General features: G+C 46.0%; 1 protein-coding gene across 1 annotated transcript in view; it reads left to right on the top strand.

The window, feature by feature from the left end:
• The first annotated feature begins 3761 nt into the window (after positions 1–3761).
• Positions 3762–22667, top strand: part of LIPC (lipase C, hepatic type) — a 138392-nt gene continuing 119486 nt past the window's right edge. The window contains exon 1 of the mRNA XM_060618393.3: positions 3762–3888. Coding sequence (XP_060474376.2) covers positions 3804–3888 — 85 coding nt within the window. The 5' untranslated portion in view covers positions 3762–3803. The remainder of the gene's footprint in view (positions 3889–22667) is intronic.

Raw genomic sequence — 22667 nt, 5'->3', positions numbered from 1 at the left:
GGCAATGGTTCAAACTTCGTGGAGAACTTGTTTTTATAATGAAAGCTCTCCAGGCCTCAGTCCTAGAAGCTTTAATTGGATTGTTCTTGGGCTGTCCCCAAACCTGTCCACTCCCTGAGATCTCAGGCTGACTCTGATTCCAGTGCTCAGATTTTGAAATTACTGGCCCAGACCCTCTCTTTGGCTACCCTTTTCATTTTATCACTATGGTCCTACTGTTATCTACCTCCTGGAGACCCTCTTGTTTCCCTATGTAAATTAAAACAATCAAACAATAATAATAACTGCCATTTATTATTTCCTGCTTGCCAGGATTGCTTTATCTCTTTCCATTATGCCCTTTAACCTGATCAGGTAGATATCAGTAGTCCTTGTACAGATGGAAGAAAAAAACTAAAGCTCAGAATACTCAGGTCTTGCCCCAGGTTACCCAGTTAGGAAGTGGCAGGCCAAGGATTTGAACCTAGACCTGTCTGATTCCAAAGCCCGGGCTCTTGACCACTGAGTATGCTGTCTCCAGAATAAGTGACTGCATTTACTGAACCTCTACTATGAACCAGGCACTGGGCTCTGCACTTCACATGCACATCTCTAATACTCATGACGTATCTGCTTTTGTACAGAGATGATTCTCAGGCCGCAAATTCTAATATACACGAAATGTCTTTACTTTCTGTAAGCCATCTGAATTACTGACTCCAAACTCCTGTTTTTCAAGCCCTCCCGGATTTCTTCTTTCCACCCCACCCCCACCCCCGGTGTGCCATAGTTCTGGATCAGACACAGCAATACCTAGGCCTGGGGGTGGGGGTGCCGCCTGGTTCTCTGTCACCCACCCCCCCCCCCAGGTGGCCATGGAGGGGCCTGTCCTCCCCATCTTCCATGACCTGTTAGTGCTGGAGGCTCACTGCTCTCCTACTTCCCGCCAGGCACAGGGGCATCCTTTTGCCCATCTGCCAGCACCACATAGCCATATCCCCCTTGGGTTCTTACCAACTTCCAGCAGGGTTTCTGGGAAGCCGGGGACGGTCTCCTGTGCCCTCAGACCTACAATCTTTTCATCTCCACTGACCTGGGAAGCCCAAGAGACTTTCTTTCTTATGATGGGAAGGTGGGGTGCTCCTGCTTCCTTTAAAATATGTTTAGCCTTGGGGTGCCTGGGTGGCTCAGTCAGTTAAGCGACCGACTCTTGATTTTGGCTCAGGTCATGATCTCACCATAGTGAGATTGAGCCCCATGTTGGGCTCCACACTGGGCGTGGGGCCTGTTTGGGATTTTCTCTCTCTCCCTCCCTCTCTCTCTGTCCCTCCTCCGCTCATGTGCATGCTCTCTTTCTCAAAATAAATAAGTAAATGTGAAAACAAAACAAAACATGTTTAGCCCTTTGCTTGTCTTTCTTGGTTACAATTCATTTGTCCTAGGTCCTAAGTTTGGGGATGACAGAGGATTTGTAGAATTCTCTCTGGTTTGCCCTTCTTAAGTGGAAGCGAGAACAAGGGGGAGATGTTGGGAGAAAAATCATATTAAGTTAGTATTTCAAAGTATTTTCTCTGGCTTATGCTATCCCATTTTACAGGTGAGGAGATGGAACTCATTAAGGTTAAGTAACATTTTGCTCGGCTAATAGATAGTAGACCCAGCATCCTCAGGCTCTGGAAATCTGATTCTCTGTGAAGTCCTCCTCTCTTCCCTGCCAGGAGTCTCCCCGGCAAGCTTCAAGGAAACACAGGAGAGCTTGTGCATTAAAACCACCACACAAGGGTGATGGGTTAGGAAAGCAGAGCTTGGGCAGACAGGTGCTGTCTGTATAGCACCCCTGAAAGGGAACAGGCATCTTTCCTCCTATCCCAACCGAAGAGAGCCTCGCAAAATGAGTTGGCATGCGATGATCGTAGGGAGATTTTGGTGAAGCAGGGACTTACAAGGGCCAGAACTTTGAAAGCCTCTTCCCATGTAGAAAGTGGTAAGAGAGTTTACTCTGCAGACATTTGGGAGGGAAGCGTCTTGGATATTTCAAAGCCACTTGGATACACTGGTATCTTGATGAGTTAATTTGCAGAGCTGACGCCCAACTTACCTAACTGCCTACTCAACATTTCCAGTTGAATGTCTGAGAGGCATCTCAGACTCCACAGGGTCAAAGCTGATTGCCTAATCTTCCCCCACCAAGCCTGTTCCACTCACAGCCGGAATTCCCCACCTCAGCTGATATCAACCCCATTGTCCACTTGCTCAAGCCAAAGTCCTTGAAGTCATCCTCAGCACCTCTCTTTGCCTTACAGCCCACATTCCAGTAGTCAGGAAACTCTGTTGCACCCACCTTCCAAATATACCCAACACCATCCAACCACTCCTCAATTCCGTTCTTACCATGCTGAACCAAGCCACCATCACTTCTCACTGGATCACTGCAATAGCCTCCTCACACATCTCCCCAACATGCACCCTTGCTCATTTATAATCTGTCCCTGGCCTTGCAAACCAGAATGATCTTTTAAAGACATAATGCAAATCATGTGACTCTTCTCCTCAGGATGGTTTCCTATGTCTCAGATCATGAAAGTCAAAGTCTTTATAAGGGTATCTCCTTGATCATTGGCTTCTTTGTTGTTCCTGGAACAGACCAGGCATGCTCCTACCTCAGGGCCTTTGCATTGGGTGCTCTGGCTATCTGAAGCTCTCTTTCCCAATATGTCCACAGAGGCAACTCACTGAAACCCTCGTTTAAAGTTCAACTTCCCAACAAGGCTCATCCTGACCATTTAAAATCACTACCTCCCCCCACCTCCTGAATTCTGCTATACTTTCCCTTTTTCCATAGCTTATTACACTCTACAATCTACATAAATCTCTTGTTTACTATGTTTATTTTCTATCATCTGATTCCTCCTCCCCCCAGTGGTATATAAGCTTCACAAAGACTGGAATCTTGGTCTGTTTTGTTTACTTGTATGTCCCAAGAGCCTAAAACAGTGCCTGGAACATAGTAGGTATGCAGGGGGAGAAAAGTTGGAATAAATAAAGTTGAAATAAAACTAGAGACCCAAGGAATATCATAAGAGTCATACACAGTAACATTTCCCCTGCCTGACTTCTCAGTCCTCTACACAAGGGAACATTAGTCAGCACAGAGGAGAGTTTCTTCTGGGGTCACCTCCCAATGGGGCCCCCTCAAAGGCATTCAGTCCCACATCTTTGCTTCTGTGTCATCCTCTTCTTACACTGAGGTTAGAGCTTTCCTGCCCCCTTCAGCTATAGAAACGTTTACCCCACCAACTCTTTGACTTGAGGCACCAGCCATTTTGCTAAATTCAACAGAAAATGGGCCCTCCAGCTGCTCTCCACCTGGCAGAGCCCTTCTCTTTTTCTTTGTGCTTAGTCTGCAATTTGAAATACCATTGCCATGAACCAGCATCCCCTCTATCAGAGGGAGAGCTAGGCAACCGTGTGGGAGCCACCGACCCCTGACCTTTGACAGAATTTCCAAACACAACACATTAACCTAAATTGATTAATTTGGAACTATGACCTTGGCCCAAGAAGGTAAGAATACAAGACAAGATATTTGATTCTCCAAATGTATCAGAATTTTTAAAAAGCTTTTGTAAATCAACTTTTTTTCTATTAGATATAGTTAGATCTGGGCTTGCAAGGGGGTAGCAAGCGAGGTGGACACTGGGTAACACGGTTAAATGTTAATTATTAATCAGCAGGCTTCCCTGACAAAGTATCAATAGGCGATCTCGTCTTTTTAACTTCAGGAATTAGCAAGAAGACCTTGGACCCCGGATGAAACAGGAGAAATGGAAAGTCCCCTGTGTGTCTCTATTTTCTTGGTTTTATGCGTCTTTATCCAATCAAGTGCCCATGGACAAAGCCTGGGACTAGGTAAGAGCCTGCCTTTTCTGTGGAAATGGGCATGGATTTTTCTTTCTTAAATGTCTGTCACAAAGAACATTTGTGAGACAAATTCACTGAGTGTTCTTGACGGTGTGGGACAGAACTTGATTCTATTAGTGGCATCACGGGTCACAGGGACATGTTGCCGTTCGTGCAGGACTGAAATTTTAGGAGATCTCTCTGGGAATAGAAGTCTAAAAGCACTTGCGGCTTGCACTGTATTCTCTCCCTCATGTCTGATTCAGAACCCGTCATGCCAAGACTTGGGTCTTGGGAGAATGATCTGAAAGAGTTTGGGATGTTCCCGAGAGTTAATTTGGCATCTAATTTGTGGTTGGGGAGTGCAGCTTGCAATGAAATGCTCCGTTTTGCTGAGGTTGCCTGATTGCTGGCTGTCTGAGAAGAGAGGAATTTGTAGAGTCCTGTTTCCGGTCAGGTCTAAAGAAGAGATAGCGTTGCATATTTTCTAGACTTCATGTTTTTCTGCCACAGTTTTACTCTGAGACAGAGAAATCCAACAGCAGTCACACTTGTTTCATTTATAAATTCATAAACTTGATTGATGGCCAAAGGTAGATCCAATTGCTTGACCAGGTAGGTGGATTCCACATTCCTGGCTAAACAGTATATTGGATCAATAAATGATGGATATGAAGGACACTGAACAGTTTGGCCAAATTAGGTATTTGGGATTTTTGTGTGTGTGCTGATTACTGGTCAGGAGCTACTCACTCTGAGGAAGAGACTTAGATTTTTCTTTCCTCAAAGACTATCTTTGGAAGGAGCTCCAAAAACCTTGAGAATCAGGAATTTAGTAACCAGGAATATACCTGAAATTTCCAGAATCTTTTGTTTCCCCTATAAGAAAAAAGGCTGTTGATTATTTTATTATTATTTTGTATCCTACATCAATACTAATTGGTAGTATTATTACCATTTCCTGAGCATTTTCTGTGCCAAGCACTATGCTGATTATTTTGTATTCATCATCTCATGTGTAAAGCCATGTCCAAACATGACAATAATGATTTAGAGCCAGCCAGGCAAAATTGCTGATGATTTTCATTCCCTGGGTTGACAGGGATTTTGCTAAAGGGCCTGTCCTGACCTTTGGCCCAGAATGTTGTTTTTGTTTGTTTATTTTCCGTAGATCTAGAAAAGTGACTGTATCATAACTGCTCAATGAATTTTCATAGTCGGAACCTGCATCCCAGAAGCCTCCCTTGTGTACCCCTTGAGCTTTAACGTAGAGTATTTTGCCTCTGGGGGAACTTTTCATTAATGGAACCATAGAGCATGTGCACTTTTGCCTCTGTCTTTTTCACTCAACACTATCCTGGTGAGATTCATCCGGGGCACGTGTATGTGGCGGTGACTCGTTCATTCTGGTGGCAGCAGCATTCCTTTGGGTAAACATACCTCCCTTTGTTCTTCCATTGCGTTGTTATTGGCCCAGACTATATTCTAGTGGAGACTTGGAGGTTGGAAGGCATGACTGCCAAGGAGGAGGCTGAAGGGCAGGACGGCCTCCCCCAGGCTGCTGGGCATCCAGATTCCCTTCACCAGCTCTTGCGTCGCTCAGCTGCTGCTTTCCCGGGGTCTGGTTTGTCCAAAAGCTGAGGGAAACAGCCATGATTAGCAGGAGGGTTCTTCCGGGAAAGGGAGCAGAGTCAGGAGGCCTCCTGTTCATTTGGGAGTAGAATCTCTGGGAAGAATTCTTCCTGAAAGGAGTGAGACAGACAGATCTTGTGTGGATGAAGCTGGTGGGTCACCTCCAAGGCATTGGCTGGAAGCAAGCACCCACAGTGGAGGCCTTGTCAGACAAGTACCTAGACTGGTGGCTCTCAACCAGAGGCAAAATTATCCTCCACAATGTCCAAAGACATCTTTGGTTGTCAGAGTTGAAGAGAGAGGGCTATTGGCATGTAGTGGGCAAAGGCCAGGGATGCTGCTAAATAAACATTCTACCATGCACATGACAGCTCCCACAACAGGTTATCCAGGGCAAAGTGTCCAGAGTGGTTGAGAGTTGAGAAACCCTGGTCTATACCAAGCTCCCACTGTCACTAGTCATGGGCCAGGAAGTACTCCCCCGAGGACCCTTCTTCCTTAGCCCCACCCCTCCCAGCCTGCCTCTTTTTGTTTTTATTAATGACATTACTAATGGACCCACCAAGGTACTGTGTATCCAGTATGTGCCAGATGCTACCCCATCCTCACCATGTGGTAGAGTGAGCCAGCACATAGGCGGCTTGCAGGGGTCCCATGGCTGTTCAGAGCAGAGCAGGGAGAAGCACCTAGAGCTCAATCTGACTGAGCCTACAGGCCTTTCTTTCTGTTGTCCTCATTCTCAATGATTTGACAGCCAGAGGCCCCTCAAAACCAAAACTGCTCAGTTCCCACCCAGAAAGACAGATTGGGACAGCTGTTCCAATCTGTCAGCACCAAGGGGAACCAGGTATGGGTAGCCTCCTGACGCCCCCGGGACACGGACCTACCATCACTGTCATCCCCAGTCCTCACTGCCTGACCCCCAGACCCACCACACTGATGTTGCCATGAGAGCTAATAGTGCTCTCAAACGGAGGATCCTGCCTCTTGACCCCAGCAGCCCCCACCTTCCAGGTGTCCACCACCACTACTGCCTCCAGGGGCCTGCTCCTCCCTCCAGTCTCAGCCACAACTTCCAAATACCAGAAGCAGCTGAAGCCCATCCGTTCAGTGGCTCGTTCGCTTAACCCTGTGGCACAAGCATCTGCCATATACAAGGCAGTGCATGAATGCCGCAGTTCTCAAACTTCCCGGTCTCAGGGCATCATGACATCCTGAAAAATGCCTTAGGGGTCCAGAGAGCTTTTTTTTTATATGGAATACAGCTATCAGTATTTGCCATATTAGAGACCAAAACAGAGACATTTCTTAAAATGTTAATGCCATTAAAAATAACGGCGAGACAATCCCGTATCAATACATATCATATTATGAGAAATACCTTGTAGTTTGCAAACAAGGACGATAAAAAGGGAGTGACATTGATTTACAAGAAATGTTGCATATTTCTTTAATGTCTGGCTTCAGAGGAGAGGACTGGATTCTATTACCGGTTTTTGTATTCAGTGCATTGTGGTGTATTGTTTTGTTTGGAGTACGTGAAGACAATTAGCCTCACCTATCAGCCATCCCCCTGGCCTCAGCCCACACACAGAACCACTGCGTTCCTGCCGTGGACACTGCGTCCCACCGTGCCCCGCCAGCCACTGTCCCGAACTCCCACCTCGAGCTGTCAAATCAGGGGTAGGCTGGGGGTGGGAGGTGGGAGCCACGTGCCCTGGAAGTCCACACTCAGAAGGTCATCCTTCATAGGGACGGTCATTACAATAGCAGAACCTGCTGAAAGTTGGTCCGTCTTTCATTATCACAATTCTAAATAATGTCAGTGGTAAAAAATAAACCTCCTACCCCCCAAAATAGTTTTTTGGTCAAAGTTGCAAATAACTTCTATGGTTACTGTTGAGTTTTATATATATGTTACCTTCAAAGGATCACACTTTTGTATTACTTATCCTTTAGTTAATATTAAGTTCTCCATCGACGTTCATTTTGAGCGCTCCCAGTTACACGGTTGGCGCCTGACCTTCACGCATTCAGTGACGCGCTCACTGCAGGAGGAAGTGTATCACGGTTTCAAATCCCCCCAACTTGCTTTGATCATCTCATGCCTCCAGCCCCTCTGGGACTTATTGCATATTCCTACATCTACACAGCAAATTCAGAATAAAAGATGATAGCAGAGTGATTGTAAAAGCCAAGAAACAAAACCTCAAAACTTCAATTCTCTTACCCTAGGTGACCATTTAGTGTTTCTGTGTTTACAATTTAAAACAGTAAAACAGGGGCACCTGGGTAGCTCTGGGTTAAGCATCTGACTTCAGCTCTGGTCATGATCTTGTAGTTCGCGGGTTCACGCTCAGCCTCGGGCTCTACACTGACAGCACAAAGTCTGCTTCAGATTCTCCATCCCCCTCTCTCTCTGCCCCTAAGCTCCTCTACCTCCCAATCTCTCTCTCTCTCTCTCAAAAAAAAAATAAATAAACATTTAAAAAATCAAAATAAAACAGTAAGACACATATTACAGTGAACTGTGAGGTGTAATACGGTTGGCCCTTGAACACCATATGAGTTAGGGTCACCAACACCCTGTGCAGTCGAAAACCCACATACAATGGGGTACCTGGGTGGCTCAGTCAGTCAAGCATACAACTTTGGCTGAGGTCATGATCTCTAGGTTTGTGGGCTCAAGCCCCACATCAGGCTCTGTGCTGACAGCTCAGAGCCTGGAGCCTGCTTTGGATTCTGTGTCTCCCTCTCTCTCTCTGCCCCTCCCCTGCTAGAGCACTCTCTCTCTCTCTCTCAGAAATAAACATTTAAAAAAATTTTTTTTAAAGAAAATCCACATATAATTTTTGACTCCCCCAAAACTTAACTACTAACAGCCTACTGTTGACCAGAAGCCTTACCAATAACATAAACAGTCAATTAACACATATTTTGCATGTCATATATATATTACATACCATATTCTTACAATAAAGTAAGCTAGTGAAAAGAAAAAACGTTACTAAGAAAATAAGGAAGAGAAAATAAATTTACAATACTGTCATGTATTTATGGGGGAAAAAATCTATGTACATTTGCACCCACATAGTTCAAACCTCTGTTGTTCAAAAGTCAACCATATTTTGTTTGGTAAGTAAAAATTTTAGTTCTTACAGGGAATACTTTTAATGCATTTGATTATCTTTAAAGTGGCAATATACTCTTCCTCCTAAATTGTTCATTGCTCTAAAACAAAGAACAAATCAAGAAAATAGCAACTCCTGATTTTTGAAATATTCCTGAAAATAATTTTGTCTTACAAAGCAGAGGTATATTAAAATGATCTGTTCTGGGTATCAGATACATGAAGTATCTGAATCTAATAAAGGAGATAAGATGTGTATATAACATTTTCTCACAAGAACATGGAATGTGCTGAGTACCAGCAGAGAGGAGTACAATAGATTGAATGCTTGTATTCCCCCCATATTTGTGTTGAAATCCTAACCCCAATGTGATGGTATTATGTGTGGCCTCTGTTCATAAGGGTGGAGGCCTCTGAATGGGATTAGCACCCTTATAAAAGGGATTCCAGAGAGCTTGCTCTTTTTCCAACATATGAGGAAACGAGGAAGCAGACTCTCGCCAGAACCTGACCGTGCTGGCACCCAGATCTCATACTTGCAGCCTCCAGAACTGTGGGATACAAGTTTCTGTTGGTTACAAGCCACCCAGTCTATGGCAGTTTGTTAGAGAAGCCCAAACTGATGACGACAAGGGGCAGGTAGAGATACAGAAGACACACACTTCCATGTGTAGGGCAAGGGAAAGCTCTGGGGAGACCCACAGCACTTGAGCAGGGTCTTGCAGGGGGGAATCTAGACCAAAGAAAAGGAGGCTTTCCTTGTGCATAAGCAAAGGTACAGAGCCAATAAAGTCCATGTGTTTTTCAAGCCCAAACACCTCCCCAAAACAGGCCTTGTGGGATGAAGAAAAAAAAAAGCAAACTGTAGGTAGGAGTTGACCGCAGCATCGGGTCACAACTGCCGACAACTGGAAACAACCAGAATGCCTAACAATATACCATCCAGCTAGCACCAAATCCATCTTTAAACAAGCATTGCCTCAAATACCTACTACAGTACTAAAAGTTCCAGGAACTTTGGGGGATAATAAAGATGGAATGCACAAATATAAGGCTTAATGCTGGCCCTTGGGTGCTCATAGTACAACATGAGGGATCTTAACCTGGCATGATGTTTCTGAGAGTCTGGAGGTCTCCTCAGATGGCACCCAAGGCCATGTCTATGTGCCCTTTGAGTTGGGGAGAGAGGTCATAACTGACAGATTATCAAAGGGAACTGTGACCTCCAAAAAGTTAAACAACAACTGGTCTTGAGGCTTTTAAAAACAAGTACAAGGAGGGGGCGCCTGGGTGGCTCAGTCTGTTAAACGTTCGATTGTTGGTTTCAGCTCAGGCCATGATCTCACAGTTTCGTGAGTTCGAGCCCCGCATTGGTCTCAGTGCTAACAGTGCAGAGTCTGCTTGGGATTCTCTCTGTCTCCCTCTCTCTCTGCCTCTCCCCGACTCATGCTCTCTCTGCCTCTCTCAAAATAAATAAACAAACTTAAAAAAGTAAAAATAAAAAAATAAGTACGAGGAAATTCTGTAGGCAATAAAGTGGAGGAAAAAACAGGATTGAATAATGTACATATTAATCACAACTGAAAAAACTATATACATGCATATTGCCAGTGATTTGAAGTGTATTTAAAGATATATATATATATATAAAGAATTTAAGGCTATTAAGTGTTTTTAAATTATTTATAAGTAAAAGAAAAAAATTTCTCATTCGGTTGAGCATCCAACTCTTGATTTTGGCTGAAGTCATGACCTCATGGTTTATGAAATCAAACCCTACATCGGACTCTGCGGCTGGTGGTTCGGGGCCTGCTTGGGATTCTCTCTCTCTCTCTCTCTCTGACCTCTGCAGGCTCTCTCTCTCAGAATAAATAAATAAATAAACATTGTTTTTTAATCCTGATTATCTGCAGTTAGATTGGTCTTGGATTTGTTGTCCCAAGAGGGCCACTGGGAAAAGCCACACCTTGTATGATGCCTTCAGACCTGCCACCTCCACTATCATAGGCTCAGGCCCAGAATTATTCCCCCTCAGTGGGATGTACAAATCCCTGACAGGCCTCAACAATTGCAGGGAAGGTCATTGTGAGTAATGTTGCAGGTGATATCCAGAGATGGAGCTCGTTCATTGGGAGTGTCCAGGGAACAGGAATCCACAGGCCAGCCACTAGCATGCTAGTGAGACTCTATCTTCTCTCTGCTAAAGGGCAGATCCTATCCACTGCCAGATGTCCTGGCCCAGCCCCTCAAGCCCTCCTGAGGGTAACACATCCAGAGAGGACAAGCATGAGGTAAAAGGACAGCAGCCTGTCTTCCACGCTGCTTGCCTTTCACAGGGGACCCAGGACCTGAGTCCTTATTCTTTAATTCTGGGTTGGGTGAATGGTACATTTTCAAAAAGAAACTGATTATTGAAGGAAGTGGGCCTGGGAACAGACTCTAGCACTTGAATAACCAAATGAGTAATCCAGCCAAAGCCAACTGGCCAGTACAGAGATCCCTGCGGCAACCTCCTCCCGCTTTGTTTCCCCCCACCAGCTGCCACAGTGCTGGGTCCTCACAGGCAGGTCATCAGGGAGGGGACAGGAGGGCGGGGGCTGGTCTACACACAAGACTGAGCAGTCCTGGTTACACTGCCCATGGGAACGGGGCCATGCTGACCTCAGCCTGGGGTGTCCCTCACCTCCACAGGATCCATGCTGGGCAGAGGGCACAGCCATTTGCACAGCCAGGAAGGAGGGTGGTTATGCTAGGTTTCCCAGGATGGTGTCCATTTTAGAGAGGGACCCTTTCAGCTGGGGATTGAGGTCCAGCCCCCTAGGGAAAGGGGCTGGCCAGGGCCAGGCAGGACACCTGGATCCCTGACAAGCAGGCTAGGGGTCGTGGCTGGACTTCAGCCTCAGTGTGGAAACCAGAATAATGGGAGGGAGCCCAACCAGTGCTACAGGGAGGGGAGCTCACACTCAGGCACTAACCTAGGGCAAGGAGACAAACTCCAGTGGCTCCTCCACACTGAAAGATTGGGGGTGCCAGCCACGCTTGTGAAGAGCAGGTGCAATTCATAGACGCAGCCACAAAGTAGCACAGTGAAGACCTAACTGTTTCAGGGTTTCAGGAGGGGATTTCAGGTTTGGGAGAATCCGAGTTTCTGGATGACTCTGGAAAACTCAGGGCTGTTGGCTAACCTCCCTTTCTCTCTGTTTAGGACTCTATTTCCAGAAACATTGGTAGTTTTGATCTTCCCACAATGGTGCTTTAGGGGGAGGGGTGGGGAGGAGTGAGGAGAAAATCAAGTGCCTCAAAGGGGAGGCCTCCTCGTCTGTCCAGAGCATTTTCACCTCCACATCCACAAGTTCACCAGGGCTCTGGTGAACTACCTGTGGCACTATTTCATGAAGAGTTGTGTGGCCATTAAGAATATTTCTGATGAGGGGCGCCTGGGTGGCTCGGTCGGTTGAGCGTCCGACTTCGGCTCAGGTCATGATCTCGCGGTCCGTGAGTTCGAGCCCTGCGTCGGGCTCTGTGCTGACAGCTCAGAGCCTGGAGCCTGTTTCGGATTCTGTGTCTCCCTCTCTCTCTGCCCCTCCCCTGTTCATACTCTGTCTCTCTCTCTGTCTCAAAAATAAATAAATGTTAAAAAAAAAAAAAAAAAAGAATATTTCTGATGAAGGGACACCTGGGTGGCTCTGTCGGTTGAATGTCCAACACTTGATTTCAACTCAGGTCATGATCTCAGGGTCATGGGATAGAGCCCATGTCAGGCTCCATGTTGGAGCCTGCTTGGGATTCTCTCTTTCTCTTTCTTTCTCTCCGTCTTTCTCTCTCTTTCTCTCCGTCTTTCTCTCTCTCCCCTTCTGCCTCTTTCCAATGTTCACACTCTCTCTTGCTCTCTAAAAAAAATAAAAATGGTTCCGATGAAGATACAGAAGTGGCAACACTGAATAGTATTTACAGTATTCGTATTAAGCAGGGAAAAGTCAGTATACCTAGTTGTGTGTGTCCTGTGATTACAACACTAAAAATATGTGTGTGTGAGGAAAAGAATGCTACTAGAAAATGTACAAGAATGTTTATACTTCAGTTGAATTTATACCTAAATTTTTGTTTCTTCCAAATTTTTTACAATGTTATAGTGTGTGTATATATATGTAGTACATTTACTTTAATGACTGGAATAATTTTAAAAATAAATTTATAGCAAAATGATAAAATGGATTTGACCAGATTGGTTTAGTGGTTTAGAATCTTATTAAATTTATTTATTTATTTATTTATTTATTTTAATCTCTTTATTTAAATAAATTTAAATTTATTAAACAAGTAAATCTTATTAAAATAAGATTTCTGGACCCCCATCTGCAGTTTCTAATTCGGTGGGGACTGGGGCAGACCCAAGAATTTGCATTTCTAACATGTTTCCAAGTGCTTTTGCTGGTCTGAGACAATGTCTGGGGAACCACTAGTAAAACAAAAAAAGCTAGTCAATGGCAAAACAAGACTTGAACCCAAGTGTCCTGACTTTCAGACTCAGGGCTCTTCCTACAGAAATAACGCAGGCCTCTGGGGCAAACCTGGCTTCTTTTCCAAGTTTTCTGGTAGGGAAGGGGGTGGGATCAACATTGATTGATCCTGGATTTTGACCTCCCTCAGGGGTAGCGATAGCCCAAATAATACCCCTCAGGGGTAGCGATAGCGAAGCCTCATGATATTCATCCAATTTATTCCTCTGAAATAAAATATGGGCATGTCAAAAAGAAAGTGATTCTTGAAGAAAAATCCCCAGCTGGTACTTACTTGTAATTAGTGGGAAAATACTAGTTGCAATAGCTAATTAACCATACACAGTAAACCCCTCCTTGGCAGGCCTGAAAATTGGATCAAGAACATTCTTTTCAGATGAGCCGGGCATTTCCCAAAGCTGGGCAGAGCTGTGGATTCTCAGTTGACTAGGGCTGGCCTTTCTGATTGCGAAAAACTTTCCGGTGACAAATGTTCCAGCTTCCTTGTCCTCAGAGAATCCAAAATAGTGAAAACAACATAATTGCTTTATACTGAAACAATAACAAGATCAACAGCAGCACGTTATAACACTTATTAACCACCTACTTTGTGCCAGGCCCCACTGTCAGTACAAAACTGCATCCCTGAAGTTACAAAAATGAAAAAGCATGTTTCATTTCATCAAGGAGGTTTCCAACTGACGGGGTCTCTGGCTCCCTGTGTGTGTGTGTGTGTGTGTGTGTGTGTGTAAAGATTGGGAGAAACACAATTTCAGTACAATGTGATAAGTACACAAATAACATTATGTATAAAACACCACAAAGCCATGAGGCAGGAGAGGTTGGCTGGGAACATAGAGGAAGGGGTATTTGGGTTGGGTTTTGAAGGAAAAGATGTGGAAGGATGTTGTAAGCAGAAGAAAAAGCATAAAGCAATCTTGGAGACTTGAAAAATGATAATGAAATTGGGAATCCTTGAGGTCCTTGGCTGTGGCTGGGGTAGGAGGGGGGCAGGAAGGGGGCACGTAAAAGAAATGGCCAGAGGTGAGGACGTCCAAGACCATGCTAAGGAGTTTGGTCCTTACCCTGGAGCACTAGGGCCACCAATGAAGCTGGTGTTTGAAAAAAGAGAAATAAGGCTGCAGGCTGCTTTTTTTTTTTTTTTTTTTTTTTTTTTTTTGGTGAGTGGATGGTTTTATCCCTCAGCCTGAGACCGTGGCCTCTCTGTGGTGGAAGCAATGGTATCCTGAGGAAAAGACAGGCTCAGAAGCCACCAGCTCTGCTACATCACCTGACAGGCACCCACAAACACTCAGATCTTCCTCCCAGGCAGGCCCCAGCCTCAGGCAAGTGTCTTTGAAGTTTTTGTGTTAAGTGCCATTCCTAAGTGGGAGGAATTTACACCAATGAAATGAGATGGAACACATAATAGAAGCTTGGATAGGAATCTTCCGTGTAAAAAGTACTGTATTCTAAGTCCGGAAAGAGAGTCATTCGGAAATTCCACGTTGTACTAGCTTATAGACCCATAGCAGTTTCAACTTGAAAAACTCATTCCCCACCCACATGATACTGCTTGCTTCTTACAACATCTCTATAAAGAATGTTTCCTGGGCAGGTATCAGTATGCCCAATTTAGAGATGTAAAAGTTCACCAACCAGAGACCATCAGGAGCACACTTGAAGTCAAATGAAAGGCTTATTTACCTTACTGCAGCAAGAAAGAACACACCCAGAGAAACCCTGGGGTATCCCAATGTGAGATGTCGAGGCGGGCTTCTTAGAAGGTTGGGATTTGCTGGCTGAAACCAAGAAGTGGGGGATGCAGGGGGAATTCTGGATTGAAGTCTGTCAAAGGGATAGTGGGCAACTCAATGACCACCCATCTTCATAATTTAATAATCAATTAGTTATTGTGAACTCACTATTGCACAATTCAGTCAAGAATGATCTAGGCAGGAAGGTGAAGGTGGGGCTAGTGATCGAAATGCTACAAGAGCAACATTCAGTGCTGTTAGTCCAAAGAGGGGAACGTGTAGTCACGTTTTCAGTTTCAACGTGGTCTCCTCTCTGTCTTGCCGCAAACACAGACATAGAAAGTCCTGGCGGCACTTTGTATCTATTCTGTGGGCCTTTGGGCAGCACTTTGTATCTATTCTATGTTCAGTTGGGAACTTCAGGATCTGGCTGCCCACAGGGCTGGTTTTTGGTGCTGTTGTGTTTTGTTCTCGCGTTCTCATGCCCCAAGAAACCGAGGAATGTTCCACTGCACCAGCTGCACAGACCCTTTGGGTGGCTGCGTCCACCATCTGTGCCTCTGACTTCCCGTGAGTGTCATGCAGGGTCCCTTCCAGCACTGACACCCTGGGTGTCACCAGGACTCATCGAGAGGTAGCTGCAGTGCCCTGAGACCTTCGATGTCTGCCTCATCTGATGTCAGCCATTTAAAGGTTAATGAGAGAGAAAACTATGAAAGCCAAGTTCTGTCCACTTTAAACATGAGACATTGCCCCCTGCCTTAACCCTAGTGTGACTCAATTGCCTGGAGCGAATCAAAGATTCCCAAACACCGGGAGGACAAAGGCACAATTCTGTAAGAACAATCCAAACAGTAAATGACCGTCAGACCATTTCTTTCCCAATGTGTTTCCTACAGGGTCAGACATGCATGTGGGCTTGCCTGAAGGGCAAGGGGCAGGAGAAGCCTCCCAAGGCCCCTGGGAGTCTCACTGATGCACATTTCTGGTAGTCCCAGCGTCCCCCACAGAGCCCAAATGGGTATCTTGGCCTTCAGAAGTACCTTACTATAGATGTGAGTGCCATGAGAGCCTGGGACGCATGCCAAGCCTCTCTGGGCCTGACCACTTCTGACCAAAAGCTTACCCTCCCCACACTATGAGTGACAGCCCCCTCCTCAGAGGCCCAGGAGGAAACTGTGTCTGGACAAAGTCCTGGTCCCTCTTATCTCAGCTTTTCTTTCACAGCTCCTGGTTCCCCAAAGTCAAGCTCACAAACCAGGTGCAACCACAAACCCAGGCAGCCTGAAGAAAGGAGAGGCCCCATGATTCCAAGACTGAAAATTCTGGGCCAATTTAAGGTAACCAAGGGTACTTTTAAAAAGCTAACATGTTTTTACTCACCCAAGAATCCTCTATGTACAGAACTGCTTTCACAAACTGAGCTGGACTCTCCAAGACCTCTCTGAGGCTTGGTGATACCACAAGAACATCTGAGAAATCTCTGTTCACAAGATGCTCCCTGCTGCCTATAACATGGGCCTTGCCATTATTCCATGACCAGGTCCTCTTGGCGTGTAACTGCTCATGCCCTGGCCTCCCCCCTCATGCCACACAGAGAGGCTCCTGCCCCTGAGATTCACGATAAGGATGGGTGATGTTGAATAGGAAAGATCTGGAGGAAAGACTCATGAGGGAGGGTGGGGGGTCAGCCTGTCCGCTTGCCCCAGAAAATACCCCGAATGACCCATTCAAGCAGAGAAGTCCATACTCAAAGGATGATGTCTGGGGCATGGATTTATTCCCAGATTTAGCCACACGCCGGCTCTGTGCCTGGCCTGTGCTAGGACTCCCACAAAGTCAACATTTGTCCAGTCCACTAGTGCTGTAGCTGCCATGACAAAGGGCTCAAACCACAGAAATTTCTTTTCTCACAGTTCTGGAGGTTAGAAGTCTGAGATCAAGGTGTTAGCAGAGTTGGCTCCTTCTGAGGCTTCTCTCCTTGGTTGGTACTTGCCTGTCCCTTCTTTATCTTCACGTAGTCTCCCTCTGTGCATGTCTGTCCTAATCTTCTTTTTTATAAATCGTGTGGAATTAGGGCCCATGCTGGTGACCTCAATGAACCTTAATTACCTCTTTAAAGACCTTGTCTCCAAAGACGGTCACATTGGGACACACGCAGAGGGTTAGGACTTTGACATATGAATTTGGGGAAGGGTGGGGGACACAATTGAGCCCAGAACATCCAGCCAGCACTTTCAAGACCCTGCTCTGACCTGGGCCCCGAGCCAGGCACTGGGGACACTGTAGACATGTCACTGTTCTATTTGAGCTTCAGCAACCCCCAGGGGCTTCAGGGTTATAAAAAGAGGTTTATAAATATACATGAGATTGAAAAGTGAGTAGTAAGTCTGCATGCTCTGAATCAGGCCCAAACAGGGGAGCCTTTGCTGTGGGGGTGCAGGAAGCCGTGGCCCAGCTGAGAGGCCCAGGAGCCAGCTGGCAGCTGGTGGGGGGAGGGGGCGCAGCCTCTTTCAACAGCATGATTAAGACTTTCTGGCAGCACGAGCAATAACTGGCAGGAAACCAAGAAGGAGCCATTTATCTGGCTCATATTGCGGGTAAGTGATAAAACTTACCCTCTGGCGTGGTGCCTGAAAGACCCATCATCTTTGCTGGAGTGTGCTCAATGTGAGCCCGTACAATGGCTCTCTCTGGCTTTGAGAAGCCGTTTTCCCACTCAAGCTGTCTTCAGCCAGGCTGTTTCCTAGACTGGTCCTGGCCTCAGCCAAGGAGAAAGGACCTAAGGTCAGCTGCCATTTTGTCCTGGGTGCCTGCCTCCCTTGGTCTTCACCCCCTGCAGACCCAAAGGAAAAGTGGATGGTCGACCACCCAGGGACGAGCCTCGTCTTCCTATCTGGGCACTGGCCCCTGGTAGAGGCAGAAAACAAACCATCCACTCCTGAGGGAGACTCTGGGTAACAAAAGAGAACTGGATTTGGAGTCTAAGAGCCTGGGTCTCGGTCCCAACTACGTCACTTACCAGCAGGTGGCCTTGGGCAAATCACCGTGGTCTCTAGGCCTCTGCTAGTGAGCAGGGGTGATTGTTACAGACCCCATAGGGTTGTTGGGAGGATGGAATGGGGTCACATGGGGAAAGCACTTCACAACTATGTATTGTGAGCCATAAACAAATATTTGTAAGCATCTACCATTTACTAAGTCATCTGACCATTATAATACTCACCTGATTCATGCACTACCCCCAACATTTTTCCCACTTTTTAAAAAAAGTTTTTTTTAACGTTTATTTTTGAGAGACAGAGAGAGACAGAGCACGAGCAGGAGAGAACAGAGAGAGAGGGGGACACAAAATCTAAAGATGGCTCCAGGCTCCAAGCTATCAGCACAGAGCCCGATGTGGGGCTCAAACTTATGAACCATGAGATCATGACCTGAGCCAAAGTCAGACGCTTAACCTACTGAGCTACCCAGGCGCCCCTCTCTCCCACTTTTTATTAAAAAAGCATTCAAGTACAGAAAAAGTTGAAAAGATAGTACAATGAGTTACTGTATTCCCTCCAGATAGGTTCAATAATTGTTAACATTTTAGTATATTTGCTTTATCTCTCTCTATATGTATATTTATATGTGTGTATGGATTGCAGAACCATTTAATTCTCTCTCTCTCTCTCTATATATATATATGTGTGTGTGTGTGTATGAATATATGTATCTTATCCCTCTCTCTCTCATATATATATATATATATATATATATATACACTCTCTATCTATCTATCTATCTATATATATATATATATATACATATATGTGCGTGTGTGTGTGAATACATGTATCTTATCCCTCTCTCTCTCATTCATATATATATATATATATATATATATATATGCCAACTCTTCCATGGCACTTGGCTCACCGCTCTTTCATTATCTGCCAACATATCTCTCTTTCCACCACACTATGAGCCCCTCAAGGCAGAGTCAAGTCTTAGTCACCACTGTATCCCCAGGACCCACACAGGCTTGGCATGGAGTAGGCTCATGGCAAATGACCATTGAGTATATGCCTCCCCATCAAGGGGCTAAGTAACATACATTTAAAAAAGATTTTTTTTAATGTTTATTCACTTTGAGAGAGAGAGAGAGAGAGACAGAGTGTGAGTGGGCGAGGGGCAGAGGGAGAAGGAGACATAGAATCTGAAGTAGGCTCCAGGCTCTGAACTGTCAGGGCAGAGCCCAAAGTGGGATGCGAACCCATGAACCATGAGATCATGACCTGAGCTGAAATCGGATGCTCAATCGACTGAGCCGCCCAGGCACCCCCATCTTTTTTAAATCAATGAGTTTTAAGTCATTTCATTCAGCAAGTTCCACATCCCTGCTGGAGATAATGGAAAACATCCCAGAGGTACAGGAAAACCACCTCAGATCCTGCCCTACTTCCCCAGCTAAAAACACAGGGACTCTGAAGTCATTCGGGGCTCTTGATTAGAAGCTGCAGTCAACATCTATGACCAGAGCTATCGATTGGCAGGGAAGGAATGATCCCCAGACCATAGCCTACTCTGAAAAGTACACACATAGGGACACATGGAAGCTGGCTCTGCTCCCATTATGGATCTTATAGAAGTGATTATTCTAAGTCCTTTGGGTTTCCACAGAACCAGGAAACTGCTTTCAGGCTAGTGAGAATGGGGAGAGGGCATGCACATCACGTGTGTGTCGTCTTCTTGCCTGTAAATTTCCCACAATGTTGGCTACCTTAATGGGAGTTTAAGCTTCCCCCAGCTTCAGATGTTGCTCTCTAAAGCAAAGCTTCTCAAACTTTAATGTGCATACGAATCATCTGGGGAGCTTACTAAAATGAATGTTGTGTTTCAGTACATCTGGGATAGGCTCCAAGATCTTGCATTTCTAATAAGCGTCCAGGTCATGCCAGTGCAGCTGGTCCCCAAACCACACTTTGAGAAGGAAAGTTTTAAAGAACATAAAATAGCTCCTTATTTACTCAGTGATTTAGTATTTAGCACCTACAACTCAATATAAGGCAGCGTGCTTGCACTGGAGGCACAGGGAAATGAGAAGAAATATAAAGACAAATAAGACATAATTCTTCACCTCAGATCAGCTGGATATGCCTAATTACTCTGTCTAGCATTTTGCTTCAGTTGGCTTAATTCTTACAACAATCTATAACCTATAAATTGTGTGTTGTTATTCTCCTTTCACACGTGAAGAACCCGGAGGACATACAGCCTAATTGCTTTGTCCAAACGAGGAAAAGGATGCAAGGAGATTTGAACTGAGCCCTACTTGACTCCAAGGCCTGTGTCTTTCCCCCACTCAACCTTCTGACAGCTGGTCTTGAACTTCTCATCGAGTCCTCAGACTTGATGGTAGGCAGGCAGGGAGAGCCCTGCTACAGCAGACTGGCAGTAGCCCTGAGAGAGAGAAGGGGGGCAGTATGGGACAGGGGGTCCTGAATAACGACCAGCGGGGGGCAGGGATTAGAACCCAGCAGTTTGCTCTCGAGTCTTCTACCTCTTCTAGGTAATACATTGTCCTAACGTGGTGGATCGGACACCCCCACTGGCAAAACTTTAGCCATGAATTATGGCATGAGCTTTGTCACCAAATGGCTGTGTGACTTTGGATAAATCACTGCCCTCACCTGGACTCAGAGTTGGGTGCTCTGTAGGTTCTTTCCTCTCTGACAAAAGTCATCTGGCTTCACTTTTTGTTATGTTCCCACTTGAGGTTCCCTCAGCCCCAACCTGTTAGCTCAGGACCAGGAGTTTCTGGAGCTAACCCTGCAGTCTTCTTCCTCTTCTCCTTCCTAATCTCACACATGTTACCAAGTGCATACCTTGCCCCGGACCCTGTGCCCAGGGCTGGGGAGGCAAAGGCAATAGGATACACTCCCTCCCTCAAAGAGGAGACCCAAATTAGACCTAAGATATGGAGCAGAATGGCCTCCCTCAGGCCCCCGGCATGCAGTGCAGAGCATCTAACTCAGCAAGGGTGGGCAACTGCCCCGAACACCAAGGCTTCCCCAGGATAGTCCACTTTATCCCCTAGCAACCCCCTGAGGTGAGTGCTATTATCGTCCCCATTTTAAAGAGAAGGAAAAGGAGACTTACAGAAGTCACGTGACTGGCCCAGAGTCACACACTTAGTAGGGATTAAGTAAACTGATGTGCACAAAAACACTTTCCAGAGCATCCGGCAAGTAGTAAATGAATGGGAACTAAAATGCCTCTTGTAAATGGCAGAGCAGGGAGTAGAAGCCAGTTATCCTTCTCAGACACGCCACAAACGGGCAAGTTAGAGCAACAACTTCCCTTGAGAACAAAAACCAGGGTCCTCACTGGCCACGTGTGGTGATAAAATTGCTGGAAAGGCAAAAGAACCCTTGAGAAAGAGCCTGAGAGGCTTCGGAGCACACGGGAGGGGGCGCTGCATGCACCATGGAGGTGGCAGCGGTCAGGCACGCTGGGGAGGCTGTGGCGGGCAGAGGCAGCCCCAGGGCCCTTTGTCCTTCCTAGATGGCTGCTCAGCCCAGCCCAGCTGCTCCACGTTTCGGCTGTCACGCTCCCCATCTGGGTAATGGAGTGTTATGAAGCATGTTGGAGGCCATCAATTTGTGCTTAACTGCGTGTTCATTGGGTTGAATTTCCAGGGATGCTCCATTCAGATCCACGGCGGAGGTAAATCTTGCTCCTTCTCATTCGACGGCATAGAATTAAGATGCCGCCCAACATCTTCTCCCAAAGAGATTGAGATTTATGGGTCACTGTCAATACCAACACATGTTGGCCATTATTTGTATGTCTCCTCGCTCCTCGGGACTGATTGCTATTTACTCTGAAAGATAAATGTGGCTTTATAATCCATGAGGGTTGCTGGGAAGGATAGGTTTTAAAGTACATTTGTTTCTTCCCTTGGAGACTTTTTCATCCCACTTCCTTCTGTTTTGTCTGGTGGTGTAAGCCCCACCCTGCCCCCACCCCTTGGATACTCTGATGTATCTGAGGCTCCAGAACAGACACCAGAGGAGCTGGTGTTTGGTGCCAGTGTGACAATACAAGACACTTAGCACCTTCATAGCAAAACGACTACTGTCTTGTGGGTTGACATCACAAATACATGATCAGGTGCCAGAGACCAACGAGCCTACTTGAGGAGCAGTAGGTAAGCCCCTCTTGAACACTTGTGGCCTTCTGTGTTGCTGGATGGGCTGTGGAACTGAGGCAGGAACGGACTCACGAACTCACATAAGTCATGGTTTTGACAGTAATTCTCAAACTGGAGCCTGCATCCGAGTTGCCAGGAGAGTTTGTTCAAACAGATGTCTGGGCCTCGTTCCAGACCTCCTGATTCAGTAGGCCTAGGGCAGAGCCCGGGAATTTGCATTTCTAATGAGGTCCCAGGTGATGCTAACACTGAGACTGGTCCTGGATCCCCGCTGCAGAACTGCCTTAGAACAAGAGGGAGAAGTATTTCAGGCCGTGAGTGGGAGAGAGGAGGCTGTTGGCAGTGTTTGGCACTCTGGGTAAAGAATAGCAACATCTAAAGAGGAATTTTTATCGTTTTGCTGGGCAATGTGTGATTTAAATCCTTTTCTATGAAGTCTTCAGTTAAAGGTCAATTTCCATTAATAAGCTGTCAATTTGAATCTATTCTGGAAAGGCATTGAAGTGCTAATGAGTCTGGGACCACCCAGGCTACCCATTGGTGGTGTGCTGTACCTAGATTACTAGGAAGGTCAT

The sequence above is a fragment of the Panthera onca genome, chromosome B3 (genome assembly GCF_046562875.1).
Source record: "Panthera onca isolate mPanOnc1 chromosome B3, mPanOnc1 haplotype 2, whole genome shotgun sequence".
Taxonomy (NCBI): Eukaryota; Metazoa; Chordata; class Mammalia; order Carnivora; family Felidae; genus Panthera; species Panthera onca.
Note: the sequence above shows the minus strand (reverse complement) of the source record. Positions and strands in the feature narration are given on the sequence as shown.